This window comes from Equus przewalskii, chromosome 5, assembly GCF_037783145.1.
Source record: "Equus przewalskii isolate Varuska chromosome 5, EquPr2, whole genome shotgun sequence".
NCBI classification, from domain to species: domain Eukaryota; kingdom Metazoa; phylum Chordata; class Mammalia; order Perissodactyla; family Equidae; genus Equus; species Equus przewalskii.
This window is the reverse complement of record NC_091835.1, coordinates 32,560,390-32,576,160: the sequence shown is the minus strand read 5'-3', so window position 1 is coordinate 32,576,160 and position 15,771 is coordinate 32,560,390. Positions and strand designations below refer to the sequence as shown.

The 15,771-nt window shown below is 54.0% G+C and overlaps 1 protein-coding gene across 4 annotated transcripts in view; it reads right to left on the bottom strand.

Annotated features, from left to right (window-relative positions):
- Positions 1-11,446: 11,446 nt before the first annotated feature.
- Positions 11,447-15,771, bottom strand: part of PRMT8 (protein arginine methyltransferase 8) — an 89,434-nt gene continuing 85,109 nt past the window's right edge. For all 4 annotated transcript variants that reach the window (XM_070618937.1, XM_070618938.1, XM_070618940.1 and 1 more), the window contains exons 9-10: positions 13,067-13,188; positions 11,447-12,313 (exon numbers count right to left, since the gene is read on the bottom strand). In XM_070618937.1, the coding sequence (XP_070475038.1) occupies positions 12,230-12,313; positions 13,067-13,188 (206 nt within the window). In that variant the 3' untranslated portion in view covers positions 11,447-12,229. The remainder of the gene's footprint in view (positions 12,314-13,066; positions 13,189-15,771) is intronic.

Genomic DNA, 15,771 nt, shown 5'->3' with positions numbered 1-15,771 from the left:
GCTTGTGCTTCTCACCCTGGGGTGCCCATTTGAATCACCTGGGGACGTTTTCTTTCTTTTTACTAATTTATTTTTGTTTGTTCTACTTTTAATTGTTTTGTTTTGTTATTTTTTTAAAAGATAATACGAATCCTTGTCCCATCTCCCTCCAGAAGTTCTGATTTAATTAGAAGTTTAAAGAGCTTTTAAAAAATTGTTTAATATGACAATTATTAGCAGCAACAAGAATGGAATGGAATAATAGAAAGTGAAAAATCTTCTGCTCATGTGTGAACATTTTCTTGATCTCAGATGTGCTCTTGTATGCCGCTGTGTCTTGGCCCATGCTATTCCCTCTGTCTTGATTCTTTATGAGAATTTCACTGGCTTGCTGTGGCCATGCGGCAGGTCATTAGTAAAGCAGATGATCTAACTGGGTCTGAGGCCTCCCTGGCACTGCACACCCTCTCAACTGCTGGTCTGAGATAGTGGCCGACGTCTGATTCCCTACTCTCAGGAGGGAGCGCTGGGGCTCAGGGAGTATACTGAATCATTGTGTGTCTGTGGGTATACAATACACACACACACACACAGATGAAACCACACACTCTACCCATTGCAATTTCATCCCTGACTCCTTCGCCTACAGTCCTACCATGGATGACCTGAGATGCTTTCCACGAAAGTTGAATATGTGCCATCATGCTAAGCAAGATGCTATGCCCTTGGAACATAAAAAAGATCAAGAAAAAAAATCAAGGAGCTCAAAGTCAGTGAAGGAGCTGTCCTAGCAATCGGCTACACAATGAGAGAGAGATTACAGAATGCTCTGGGAAAAGAGAAGCTGGCAGGATAAGTTGCCTCTGGGTTGGGAGGCAGAAGATGGGTATTGTATTTTATTTTTTTTGCTGGGAAAGATTCACTCTGAGCTGACATCTGTTGCCTATCTTCCCTTTTTTTTCCTTCCCCAAAGCCCCAGTGCATAGTTGTATATTTTAGTTGTAAGTCCTTCTGGTTCTTCTATGTGAGCTGCCACCACAGCATGGCTGCCAAGAGAGGAGCCCCCCGTTTGTGGTTCTGTGCCTGGGAAACAAAGCCAGGCCACTGCAGCAGAGCACGCCAAACTTCAACGACTAGGCCATCAGGACTGGCTCAGAGGGTGGGTATTTTAACAAAGGATTTAACGATTGGTCCATAACTGAAAGATGGAGGGGCAGCCCTCAGGCAAAGCTGGAAAGGGGAAGCCATCGGCAATGTCGAACGGGAAGAAGGGGAGCAGGAGAGTGAAGCCGGTTTGGGGGACCCACCAGAGCTGGGTACAGGGCTTGTGTGGCTAGGGCAGAGTGGGGGATGAGGATTCTGGGACGGAGGATGGGGCAGGGCTGGAGAGCAAATCAGTGAGTGGAAGCAGAAGAGGCCAGAACGTGAGAGCCTCGCCTGGACCAGGAGTTTAAATGTCATCCTTTAGGTGACAAGGGACCATCGGAGGTCTTAACAGCGAGTGACAGGTCAGATCTGCAACTATGCTGAAGAGAGTGGAGTGGACGGATGGGGCAAGACTGACGGCCAGACATAAATTAGCGTCTACTGCTAGTCCCCAAACACAGACAGAGAGGGGCCCAGGGCACGGTGAGGACGGAGAAGGCAGAAAGAACCTCATAGCCAGCCAAGCTAAGCTCTCCACGTGGCCCATGTCTGTCGAGGAGCCAGGCCACATTTTAAATCTCGGCCTTCCCTCTCTGCCTTCCCACAGTCCAGTGTATTTCCAGGTTACCTAAGACTTCCCCATCCTATACCTTAAGTCGTTAGATCTCAAATGCTGAATTTTTCCCAATGAAATCCAGAGAGCCTTAGGAAAGGGGATTTCTCCGAATGAGTTGGGGGCTAACAGATTGTACTCTGCAAACCTCAAGTCAAATAAAATAAAATTTGGTATCATCCACGACTTTGAATGCTCCGGGCCGCAGTTTCCTCCGTGCACGTGAATAATGAAAGCTAGCTCAGTGTGTGGACTGGGAGAGAATCGCAGAAAACCCACAAGTATACAGCACCTGAGAGTTTACAAGTCGCTTCCGTGGCACCCTCTGTGGATCGTTTTCTCTCTGTGGAGATGGAGACTCAGTGAGTGTGAGGACTTCCTCCAGAGCACAGCTAGCGAGCTGCCAAGACAGGACTCCCCGGGCCCCAGGACCTGTAAGTTCGGGCCAGAGTCACTGCCTTTCGACCTGATCACATGGTTTGCCCTCAGCTTCCCTCTGTTAGTCATCCCAGCCAGGCATCCCCTGATCCTGGACACCCGTCCAGCCCTGCTCCCTGCACCCCCCCCCCACCCCGTTCCTCAGAAGCCCCTATCTCCAAGGCCCACCCCTTAGGAACACTTTGGAGAGTGAGAAGTGAAAGGGAATCTAATCAGAGGTAATCAATTGGCAATATTAGCAGAGCCGAATTAACTCCCTGCCTGGATGAGAGTCACCCAGGCCTGGCCCGCCAGCAGGCAGGAACCTTAATTCCATTTCCTCTCAGTTATTAAAATGATTTTCCACAAGATAGTCCCATCTCAGGAGAGTCACAGACTAATAAACTGCAGCCTCGGCCTGGAGAAGCCCGGCGTCCTGGTCTGCCCTCCCACGTCCTCTGGTACACACTGGCAAAGCCTCCGTGACACCTTTCTGCAGTCCTGCCAGGAACCTCATTTCCTCCCCCACCTTTATTTCCCACCGTGACCCCTGACCCCCCAAGAGCCCAGCAGCCTTTCTACTCTCCCCGACTAAAAAGTCTGGAGGCAAGATCTTCTTGGAGAGCTCTGAGTCCAGGGCCACAAAATAAAAGCTGCAGAATCAGAAAATCAGACTCTTCATGCTGAGTGGAGGCCTGGAGATCGTTCTAAGCTCACACCATCATGTCATAAATGAGAACACCGAGGCCAGAGGGGCCAGTGCCCACCTGGAGGCCACGCAGCAGGTTCTGAGAGCAGGAGGCACAGGCGTGCTTGCAACTGGCAGGAGCATCATGGCAGCACGTCATCATCTGCTCACTTGGCAGTTGTTTATTGAAGCCCTCTGATGGGCTGGGGCCTGTGCTCAATGCTGAAATACAAACCGAAGTGAGATACAGAGACCACCCTCCAGGAGATCACATCTGGGGGTGGCAGACACAGAAACAGAGGCTGTGATACAGCGTGGTAGATGTGGGCACCGATACTGGCCAGAGACAGAGCGAGCTGAGGGCGAGGCCCACGGGGCCATTGTGTCCTAGTTCTGGAGCTTCTCCAGGCCTGGCACAGCTCAGACTGTAGTGGGTACAGCTAACATGCGTGTCACGTACCACGCCCTAGTTCTGGCTGTCACTCAGCCCTCACCACCACCCTCTGAAGAAGACAGCAGGATTCCTGCCAGTTTGCAGATAAGGGAAACTGAGGCAGAGAGATTAGCTGACTTGCTCGAGGTTACGCAGCCAGGAGTAGGAGAATCAGGTCTGAACTCAGTTGTCCACCTTCCACAGTGCCCTGTGCTCCTCTGCTCTCAGGCAACTGTGGGCCCTCAGTTACGACACCACGGGGAAGCCTGCCACCACCATGGCCAGGTGTGAGCTGCGTTCCAACTCTGCATTGGGCATCAGGTGGCTTCAAGCCCTGAGTCAGGTTTAATGACCTCAGGTACCCCGAGCCCTGGCCCTGCCCTACCTCCCGCAGCTTCTCTAAGGCTGCCTTCAGAATTGTTTCCAAGCACAGAGGATCACGCACCTTTTCTCTTTGGCCCCACGAAGCAAGCACTCCAACCCACTGTGGGTGGAGATTCTACTCGCAGTTGTTTCTCCCCCCATCCCTGGGGAAGCCCAGAGTCATCTGCACAATCTTGTCCTCAGTTCAGGGGCCCTCAGCTCCAAGAACAGGGAACGCCCTTTATAAGCAGCTGCCGTGTGCCCCACACTGAGCAGGGTGCATTCCCAGGCCATCTCGTACTGTCTCGTCTAACACTCACAACAGCCCTGGAAGAAAGCTGTTAATGTCATTCCCGTTTAACGGGGAAAGAAGTCACACAGGAACAGGGAAGTCTAGTAACTTGCCACAGGTATCATAGCCATTGGTTGCAGGAGCCAGGCTTCAACCCCAGGTCTGTTTATCTCCAAGGTTAGCTGGAGGTCAGCGCATCATCTGTGACCATGACACTGAGCAGCGAGCCTGTGAAGCCTGTGTCTTTGGCTTCAAGCATGATGCTCTATCCAACTGAGCTAAGCAACCGTGGCCAGAAAGAGTGTGTCACAACATCAGAAACCCATTACGACCCGTGGAGCCTCCGAGAGAGGCTTCAAGAATGTGTCCTGTGAGTTGAAAGTAATGCCGAGCATTATGCTCCCCTGGAAACAGCAGCCTGGAGCTTGAAGATGGCAGAACAATCCCAAGACAAGATCCAGCCTCACACAGACCCTACCAACCACCTTCCGCCTCCCAGACAATTACATCCTCTGAGCCGACAGGGAGCCGTCCTTGTGGGAAGAACAGTGTGACATGACACCAGAAAGGATAATGCAAATGATCTCAGAGTGCACAAATTGCCCTCTGCAGATTCTCTGTTGGCGAACAAGGCAATCCACAGCACAGCAATCTGCATTCAAGCCATTTTCCACAACAGCAAGCCCGAGAAGCCCCCACTGCCATCCTGCTCACAGCTCCTAGGGGCTCTGCCGGTTTTACGTTTGCCTTGTCTGTGGTTAATTCTCTGAAGCAGCAACGGATTAAGTCTATTACCACTTTCCAGGGGAAACGACTGCCAAATGGAGCTCATTAGCTCCTGAGCGTGTGTGGCTTGCAAATCTTATCCTGTCACTCTCCTGATTACAACCCCTCCATGTCCTCTCACTGCCCAAGGAGGAAGTCTCCTGGCCGCCGTGGCTTGCACGGGCTCTTGTCCCGGGCCAGTGGCATCACAAGCCTCCTTTCCCATGGCTCTCTCTGGCCTTCACCGTTCCTCTGTCTCTGCTCAACTTTTTCAAACGTGCTGCGCTCTCCAGACTCCGCTGGGCTGGGTCCCGGCATGTGCCAGCGCTGCTGACAGCTTCCCCTCTCTCTCCCTGCCCTCCCCAGCCCTCCTCTTTGCTTTTTCCAGTTTCCATTTAAAGTCCCATCTTCAGAGAGCCTCTCCTGGTCTAACAGCCTCTGACTCCTCAGCCTCTGTGTTTCCTCTCTCGTAATACTTACCCCTCTTGTTTAGGGTCTGCTCCTCTAGCAGCCTGTACTTCCCAAGAGGGCAGACTGGCATCTGTTTTATTCACTGCTCTACTCCCAGTGCCCAGTGTAGTGTCTGCCACACAGGAGGGACCCAAGAATGTTTCTGGAATGGAGGAAGTTGGGAGAGACGACTCGCTTAGCTCTCCTGCTTCCACCGGGACTGGAACTGGAGCCGTCGTGCTGAAGATGAGATAGCACCCACGCTCAATCTCAAGACCGTGCCAGCCTCCAGGTGACAGGTGAGTGTATGTCCCTCCTGCCCCCAAGGGGACCCTCCTTGTTTTGTGGTCGCACACCGTTCCTAGAGCACATAGCTGCGTGTGCAGCACAATATTTCCCCATCCCTCAGTTTCACTCCTTCCTTCCTGCACAGATGTTCTCTTGGGAGGCTCGATCCTTGCCCTGGGCACAGAGAAGGATCCATATTGTTCTGTTCTTCTAACGCCTTCTAATTCACAATGACATAGTGACGTGTGCCTCCATCACATTAACGACAATTTACGACAGTGGGGAGTTGGCTGGTTATTTCCTATTAAATGTAGCCAGACAGCTCTCAAGCATTTATGTGGCTGTTACTGCAGGCAAGATGAGGTTCTCAGCGTGGTCCCCACCCCATCCCTCTTGCTGGTCCCCAGAGTCTGCTTCCAAGCCACTAACTCTGGCCATCAAAGAGAATAGGTGCTCCGAGCATACAAACTCAATACATTATTAACCAAAACCAAATAGGACTAGAGGGAAAATCCTCCTGGGAAAAGCAGCAAGTGTTGGATTCCAAAGGAAAGTGAACCCTTCTGGCTGCTACTGCTCTTCTCCACGGGATGCAGACCAGGCACCAGAGGCAGGCACGCGGCCTAGTCTCCAGGTCACCGGGATGTTCTTGTGATTAGAGATACAAATGGAAAGAACCAGAAGGTGAGGCCCTGCCCAGAGTGCCCCAGATGGGGCTGTGGTGTCTGGACACTTGAGGATCTTTCAGTTCTGCTGGAAGGTCAAATACCTATAGATGCCAGTCCTCGCTGCCTGCCAGGGGCGGGGGGTCAGACTTCCAGACCTCTGCATTCCACTTGTGAAGCCTTTCAAGAGCTAGCACACTGAGCCACAAAGCAGGCCACTTCTGCCTAGGGCTTTGGGAAAAACTCTACTTGTGTGTCACCTACAGTGTTGACCCGGAAGTCTGGGCCAAAGCCTGAAGCCCTGGGGCCTGGCCAGCTGCTGACCCGTGGTTCTGACGACAGTGTCTACTACCCTCCAGAGCTTCAGAGGCCCCTGGGCCTCAGACACTGGCATCCCAGTGTACTGCTCCATTACAGCATTGGAAGACAGGGCAGAATTATTATTAAAATAGCAATTCTGACTGGCATTCCCATTGTATTGTACAGTTTCTGAACATGTTTTGTATTTATTTTGTTTCTTTTGAGTCGCATGGATGCGTAGTGACTTGCCCAAAGTCACACAGCTAGTAAGTGGCAGTGCTGGGGTTTGACTCAGTCCTTTGGCTCCAACCTCACGTCAGGAGGCAGAGTTGTCGGAAGCGGGGGCTGCGGGGGGCCTGGGCCTAGTGACCCAGCAGCTGGGAGTTTTCTCTGCCCAGTTTCCTCGACTGCCTTTGAAGCCGAGGTGGTAGCTGCAGCCTAGTAGCTGGTAAAGACCCTGCTCACTTCAGCTGTGAGAAATGACCTATTGCAGGATGAGAAAGGGTCCTGGGCCTCCTTGCGCACCGCCATTCTCTGAAAATGACAGGGGGCCTCCTGTAGAATCTGCAGATAGCAGGGAAACCCTGCGTATTCTCTTTCTGTTTTATGGGCTCAAAGACCAAGAGAAGCTAAGGAAGCAACACACCTCACCACCTGCTCTGACACAGCCTGTGTCGCTGGGCTGGGCTAAGATGTGGACGGCTCACTGGATGGGACAGGACAGAGCAGGGGTGGTTAGGGAGGATGGTTGGGGGACCGCATTTCTCAGCATGTGGGCAAGAGCAGGCCCAGCCCACTTGGAGACTGGCAACCAGATGGTGCATGCCATGAGGGCAGGGATGGCACCTGCTGACTCTGCTCTGTGCCAGGGCCCAGCTCAGAGCCTGGAGCCCATCAAACACCCAATAAGCTTTTGTTGGCTGAACTTCTGGGCAGTGAACATGTTGTGTCCGAGCCTTAGCTGAATGTGGCTAATTGGTTCTAACAGGCTGAGGGTGGGGCAGCCTGAGAGCCTCTGAACACAGAGCCGGCACAGCCACTGTGGTCAGACGGGCGTGAGGAGATGACCCATCCTCAGGAAGTCGTGCTCATCCTGGCAGTCACAAGACCACTGGCCAAGAGTTCAGGCACAGTATGGGACGGCCAAAGGGTGTAAGACAAGCTGGGGTGCCCCCAGGTGGGGCAGCACTCAGAAACAAGGTAGGTAGGGAGGTGCCATCCAAGCCTCCGGGCAGGTAGCAGGGGTCCAGAAAAATCTGTCTTTAGGAAGAGGGCTCCAGAAGCCAGGCTGGGGACTCTCCATGTCATAAAGAAGCAGGGGTTGCAAGAACAAGACAGAGCTCCCAGACTACGTGGGGCCTGGGCCTTAAAGACAGGAGGTCAAGGTGGGGCAGGTACCCAACGATCAGAACTGTCCACGAGGCCGGGGACAGACTTCTGGCCAGATGGCCACCCCAAGGCACTGGGATGGGCTGAGATGCCCGGCCTAACTTTATTCTGCTACTGAGGTTTGGAGCCAGGCTCGGCTTAGAGGTGGAGTGCCAGGTGTGGGGCCAAGAGGAGAGGAAGGCTGCAGAGACGGGGGACTAGGCAGGGCCTGACAAAGGGGAGATGGCCTCCATGGGGTGGTTTCCAGGAGAGTAAAGAAAATGTCAGCCTCTCCTGAGGGGCATAGATAGAAAGAACAGGAGCCTGGTGGTCCTAGAGTGGCTTCTGGGCACATTCCATGGAGTCAAGCTGGTCAGCTGTGACCTGTCCCCTCCCACTCTGTTCAAGAGGAAACATCGGCAAAAAGAGCCAGGTCCCTGCCCTTGAGCCTGTGTTCCAGCAGGGAAGAGGCCAGGCCTGCAGTGGACTCAGAGCAAGCACAGAGGGACCCCGTACAAACAAGCCCAAACGAGACAGCAAAGAGGCACCGCGGCTGCGGGTCTGGGGAGAGGTGGGCTGGGAGTGGAAGGGAGGAGTTCCCAGAGAGAGGGACGAGTGACAGGGGAGAAAGTCACCAAAGGGATTTGTACAGTCTCAAAAAAAAGGTCGGGGAAAAAACAGGTTTCACAAGTGAAGTCATATGATACCTCTACTGTGTTGCCGAGACCTCATCTTATACACCGACTTCTATTTAGAACATGCCCAATGCAGATAGTGCTTATTTTCCACTGAATGAGAGTGAGATTACAGTTCCCACTGGAGCATTCCGATGGGCAGGAGGAGGGGCTGCTGTGGGAGTGCTCCTTCAGGCCTCCCCAGGCTTCACTCCCGCAGCCTGGGAGCACGGAGAGGCGATGGTGTGGCGGGGCTGCAGACCGGGACCAGGGCAGGCCGCGGGGCTGAGCCTCCTCCTCCTCGGGGGGTGGCTGGAGATGGCTGAAAGGCTGCTGGGCCCTCCCTGTCTCCCAGGGGCTCAGGGACGCCTGCAGGCCCCAATGCCTGAGCTCCCAGGAGGTCGTGCTGCTGGCTGGCTCCAGGCAGTGCAGGAGTTTGCCCGTTGACTGTGGGTGGAATCCTCCTTGAGGTTGGACAGGCTCCCTGCCCGAGGATACGCAGCATCCGGGGGCTCCCCGACCCCCACCACAGCGAGAGCTCACTAATGAGGTCCCCGCGAATGCCCTCTGAAGGAGCCCCACCCCGTGTGCTTCCTCAATCCCCTTCTCTCTGACACGCGTGCTGTTGTCCCTTGTTCCGTTTCTCTGTCCTTCTTGTCTAGTACAGTGGACAGAACACATGACATGGTCTTTGCTGTCTTTGTCTCTAGCTTCAGAGGGGCCTCGCAGGCCTGAGGGTCGGAGGGGTCAGCACTGCTGCAGAGGACACGCTGAGGAGGACATCAGATCGCGGCCTGCTCACCCCGACTCCACCCCTCCCCCCAGGGTCTCGGCGTGCCTCGCTGCAGACTGGGGGCTCCGAGCCTCGCTCCCAGGGCTCTGGGGAGGCCAGTGAGAATGTAGTGTCCAGAGGGGATGAAAGCGTGGGGGCCGTTGCCGCTTGGGGCAGTTCTCAGTTTCAAGGGCGCCGCCATCCCCAGGACTCCCGACCCACAGGCAAGCCGAGGCTCCTCCGTCTCCTCCTGTCCTGGGCCCTGTCACCAGCACCACCCCCCGCCCCCCACCCTCGATAGCCCTCCTTCCTCCCAGCACCTGGACTGTCTCTCCCAGGGCAGATGACACAGATGGGACTGCCTGTCTTGGAAGCTAAAGAACAACCAAAAACCAAACCAAATCACTTCACCGGACCCACAAAGCACGTCGTGCTTCCACCCTACAGAGAGTGTGTTACCACATAGGATTGAGGCTAGAAGTTTCCCCACCAGGTCTCCAATGGAAAGCATGATTGGCTTAGAACTGAAATGCAGGGCAGCCTTTCACTAGCTAGAGAGAAACAAATAGGGGCTCCGAGGGGCCCAGCACAGCTCTTCTCAGGGCCTCTGAGTACTGTTGTGCAGTTCGTACACTGCACAAAAGCACCAGGTCAAGGGGCAAGTGGGGACTGAAATCCACTTTGCCTGCCAAGCAGTGCACCCACAGAGCTATGTGTGCCTTTGGGGGGTCCTTTTTAAAGTTCAGTCAGAGGCCCTATATCTGTCCACAGAGCCTGTCCCCCTTTCTCAGCCATGATGGTTCCAGAGAGAGTATTTCAGAGCTGATGGGGGCGGGAGAAAACGTAAAGACGTAGGTGACTGGAAACGTGGTTCTGGGCTAGGTCGTGGCACCCAGCCAAGCCCCAAAGGCTGCTTTTGGGTGGCAGAAAGTGCTTCAGGGGACACTGCACAGGACCGGCAGGCAGGAGAGGGGCCTGGACACCACTGCCCTCAGAGCATTTGGGCCGGGGCTTTGGGCCACCAGATACGGCATTTTCAAAGGTGTTTGGTTTTGGTCTTGGTTCCTGTTCATTTCTTTATTTTATTTTTATTTTTAGTAGTAGAACCCTTTTCCCAAGGAGAATAAAAACAGACGAGAGAGGAACTGTTCTTTTCGAATCTGGAGAGGGGGACCCAGAGCTCTGCCCCCTCGACCCTGGCACCTCCAGGAGCCCTGGCCCCCAGGACACAGTGTGGGGAATGCCCACTTAGCCCAGCTCCCTTTTGTCAGTGGTGATGAGGCTGAGGCCCAGGAAGGGGACGGGACTTGCCGGGCTCCACCACGGACCGAAGGCAGAGCTGGGCCCAGGCCCCCACAGCCCAGGCACTTGGCCCTGTTCCTTCTGCCACACCCAAGGGGCAGGCCCCTGCACTCCTCCACCTTTGACTCTTCCAGGCAGCTCTGCCTGCGTCCTGGCCCACAGATGAGGCTCCCATCTTTTCCTCGAGTGATCATTCACAGCCACAGAGACCTCTCATCTGGTTCTGCCCTCTCTATGATGAAGCAAGAGTCTAAAAGCTTAGAGGTGACAGGGCTGGAGAAGCTGAGGACTGGAGATTTACAAGCCACACTGCGGGAGGGAGCTGCAGTGGGAGCCTGGGATACCGCCCTACAACCCGAGTGTCTTTCACCTGAGCTCAGTAGGAAGGCCCCGCTCAAGATGGGTGGGCTCCTGCTGATGCAGAGGGTGGCAGACCAGGCCAGACACTGGCCCAGGGGCGAGGGAGCAGGGGCGACACCATCACTACCACACCCTGTGTGGTGCTGCACACTCCCTAGACAAGGACCGTCCCCCAGACCCTGCCCCAGTCTCTCCCCAGGGACCCAGGACTACAAGCTCAATCACCATCTCCTGCTTTCTCCAGGCCCTCCCAGCAGGATGCACATCCTGGACTCTCCTGCTCCTGACCTCAGCCTCCCTGCAGGCTACACACAGCCTCGCATTCTGGAGCACTCTTGGTCAGCTCATGTCCCCCCACCCCAGCTCCAGGACGCTCTTCCCACCCCGAGAGTGCAGGGGAGATGCCCTTGGGCCAGTCCCGACTTCACGGCTGCTTCTACCAAGGAGCTTACCTTCCGGGAGCAGCGAGCAGCGAAGGTGCTGCTTCTTTGATCCTCTGTTCCATTGTGGCCTTCGACTTCCTCCCCAGCCCTCCCACTCCAGAGCACCAGGAAAACAGCCATCCCATCGCTTCGCTCTCATGTGCATTTATTGAGCGCCCACAGGGTACATGGTACTATGCTCAGGGTTTGGAGCCACGGTCTAGTCAAAAGGAGACCAGAGCTAGTACAGAGAACGCTTCATAGCTGCTTAACATCTGTAAGGAACGGGGCAGGCGAGAACTAATCACAAAACAAATTCCTATTCGAAAGCAACAGAATCTCCTCTGAGAGTAATATGTGTTCTACACACACACGCACACGCACGTACACACACACACACCCCTGAATGAACACAGAAGTGTACCCACCTGGTTGTATATGCATGCATATACGGGTGTTGTGGGTAAATAAACTAAAGTCTATGCTGTCCACGCACGCACGCACACACCAGCACACACACAGGGAATCTGGCTTATGCTATCAAAGACACTACGTCTCCAGGTTCTAGTGAAGCAGTCTGTCCTAGATGCCTGCAGCATGCAAAACTCGGGGCATCCGAGATCACCGTGGAGGAGGACAACGGGTATAGGTGTGCACTTTTCCATCCTCGGGGCCCCAGCCGCAGTGCTCCAGGTGGCTCTTTGTCAGTGACAACAAAGCCTTTGTGAAGGGCTCCCAGAGCAGAGCTGGGGAGCTGGGGGCTCTCTGTCTAGGGGCAGGGCCCGCGGGAGCCCTGGTGAGTTCACCAATCTTCAAGGCAGAATTTAAAACTCTGGTTTCTGAGCGTGTAGTCCTGCAAACAGTACGCCTGCTCCAGCGCCGCAGATCTGGGGAGAGTTCCTTCTCTCGCTCTCTGCAGCTGCCCACATGTGCTAACGCATTTTGTAGTTATTAGATACAGATGTTTCACACAGCTGGCCCTTAAAATCCAAGTCTACTGTGAAATCGAGGTCTCGCTGCAGAAAAGGAGCAAAGGGTCACAGCATTAGTGTGGTGGAAGTCCCGCAGCATCCGCCCCATGGCGGAGGGGTGGGCGGCTGCTGTGTTCCCAGGGTTTCTTAGCTAAGGCGCTCCCACGAATGGTCCTCAGGAATCTATCCTGGTACCTCATCATCCTCACTGGTCCTTTCATTTCTAACCTAAATCCTTCCTGTTAAAATATAACAGTGTTCCCTCTGGTTTCATCCTGGGGGAAAACAGTGGGGGGACTGAGTCTTCTGTGGCGTAGGCCCCAGAGCATTCTGTAGACCCTTAGTGCACATGCCCATACCCAGGATGCTCAGGAAGAAGCTCGTGGTCTCCACCCACCAGGGCAGTTGAAGAAATGTACACCACACTTCTCCTGGGCCACCAGAAACTGTTGTCTCCTGGCTCAGCTTGTCCTAAATGAGGTGAAACCCATGGCAACAGCCTCTGTTCTCATGGCCCCTCCCATGCAGAGTTGGAAGCTGTCCTCAAGGCTGAGAGAGTCTTGGGGGGGGGGGGGGGCCTAGAGAAAGTCTCTGAGTTTTAAGGGGCCGAGGTTGGAGTCCTTTAATTATGCCTGGTCACGTCCAAACCCGGCTTCCTATTGCCCCCTCAGTAACTTGTGATTGTGCACAAGGCACAAGGCACCTGGGCGAGGGGATCCTGGGAGCTCCCCGGGAGCCAGCTCCGCAGGTCCCTTCTTCTCTCTGACCCTGGCCCACACAGGCAGCCTCAACACTCACCACATTTTTGGCATTTGGCTTCATGGATATGGTCCCGTAGATTTCTTCCCCTCTCCGGACAGTGAGGTAGTCTTCCAAGTAGAAGACGGTCTGCTTCCAGTGGGTGTAGGGGGCATCAGGGGCTAAGGGCGGAGGAAAGTGGGGGTGAGAGGGAAGAGTCAGAGAAGATCTCTCCAGAAGGGCTGAGGCTGGGACCCTGCCTAGAAGTTGCTAGGCTTCCGCTGGGACTCTCTGGCCCCCACCCGCACCACCAACTCTCATGTTGGGTCAGGCGCCCAGCCCTCATAGCCTACCTCCCGGCTCCCCCCAGAACTCCCCACTCAGCCTGGCGACTTCTCCTCCATCAAATTCCCGTCCCCTCAGGACCGCGGCTCTTGGTGGGAGGTCAGGAGAGAAACAGGCTGATATTGCACGTCCATCTCTAGGGCTGGAGGATAAACACCCTCTCACCACTGCACTCATTAACACAAACGAATCTCAAGATGCTACTGTTTTTCTTCAGTTCAGCGGCACGAAGATGTTCAGACAGTGTAGGGGAGAGATTTGTAGAGTAGGTCCTCCTGTCTCCCCTTAAATGACATCATTTATGCAAACTCCACAGCTAAACTAGTTTCCCCAGTTCCACTGACACCCCAATCCTACAAACAGCTTTTCCTGTCTGCTTCTCTGCCCTAGAATGGAACCTCAGCTCCTTGGCCCAGGCCTGCCGTGGGGTTTCAGCTGTGCCTTCCTAACTAGAACAAAAAGAAACGAGGGGCGATTCTTATTCCACATTGCCAACACCAGTCCACAGCTCGCGCCTCCCACATGATCAAAGCCGCGTGATGCCTGCATGTCCCCTGCAATCGCCATTAACTCCCATCCATCCCCTCTTGGCACACTACCAATTCCACCACAAAATGAGGGATGCTGCTTGTGGTCCATCTTCATCCGCTGCAGCCATCCTTGGAACACTCTGCCCTCCCTGCTCACCAGGTGCTCTCTTCCTCGTCCTTCAAGGTCACTTCCTCTGGGAAGCCTTGTCTGACCACCTACCTGGATTAAGGGCTCTCTGAGTTTAGTTACCATGGTGTCTATCCTGCCTCAGCATCAAGGCCTTTGTTTTTTTCACTTGTCTGCGCCCTCCACAAGACCGTAATCTCCACAAGGCAGGGGCCACACCAGGCCGGTCTCTTGTCATATCCTCAGGGCCTACCAGCATACCACTGACAGATCTATAAATACTGACAAATGAACGAATGATAAAAAACCCAAAGAGTAGACATTTTGAGATGCTTCAATGTCCCCATAGGTGTTCAGTTACCCTGGGGGCTTGGAACCTATGCATTGTAGCGGAACCCATCTTCTAATAAGCTCCTCTTGGCCTGCAGGCTCTTACCTTCCTCCACCAGGATGCAGGACTCATTAATACTGGCTTCCTCTTTGCTTAAGACTAGAGCTAAAGATGAGAAGACTTGGGGAGAACATAATAAGGGCCTTTGAAGTACTTCAAAAGCTGTCATTTGTCTCAAGACTTCTATGTGGCCTTATCTATGGCTTTGGAGGCAGAACAAGGCTAGTCATGGGGGGTTAGCAGGAGGCAGAGTCTTAGCTCAGCAGGAGGAATTAGAGCTGCCCCACAATCGTGTGAGCTGCCTGGGGTCCATCTGAAGGTGTTCACACGACAACCACTGACTGGAGATTTTTCATGCACCGAGTCAGCCCAGGTGACTGCTAAGATCTTTCAAACCCCAAGATCTATTTTAATGGTGACAAAGAGTCTGTCTTTCTTTGCCCTTTGCAATGAACTGAACCGATCAAATGTCAGTGGTTTGGGCAGAGACTCGAGTAGCCCTCAGTGTGTGCACTTAGGAAATCAATGCAAGCTCAAGGTCATGGAGGGAAGAGCAGCCTGAGCGATTGGAAAGGCTGAAAGAGGATCGTGAACATGGAATCTACGCCTCTCAGGTCCTGGATTCCCAACCATACCCAGCCTTCCCGGCCTAGAAAGCATACCGCTGTCTGCAGACAACGTCCACCTGCTCGGAGCACCTTCCCTGCCAACTACATCTAAGTCAATTGTCAAAAGATGGTCTCGGGCGTGTGCAGAGAACGGCGTGTATGACTGACAGTACTCTCGCCCCCACTGCCACCCACACCAGCTCAGACAGGTGTCTCTCCTGTTCTTAAAGACCTTCAGGAAAGGGGATTTAGCAGCTTCCTTTTGTCACCTGATCAGATGCCTTATGAGAATCCCAGAGACTTCATGGCTCATATTTGCCAGCTGTCAAGCCTGGGAGTCTGCCTCTGATGGTGTTCCCCAAAAACATGCCGGCCTTGGGTTGGAGGAAGTGAGCTTTTTTTGACATAAACCTCAAAAGTTTAAGAACTTCCCCACGGGCCCCCCAGTTGCTGAGTGAGTAAAGTTCCACATGTTCCACTCGGCAGCCCAGGTTTGTGGGTTCAGAGCCGAGAAGTAGACCTACTCCACTCATCAGTCACACTGTGGAGGCGTCCTACATACAAAACAGAGGAAGACTGGCACAGATGTTAGCTCAGGGCCAGTCTTCCTCTCAAAAAAAAAAAAAAAATCGGGGCCGGCCCAGTGGCATAGCATTTAAGTTCACGCACCCTGCTTCAGTGACCAGGGGTTCACCAGTTCAGATCCTGGGCGCCAACCTATGCACCACTTATCAAGCCATGCTGTGGCAGGTGTCCCATGTATA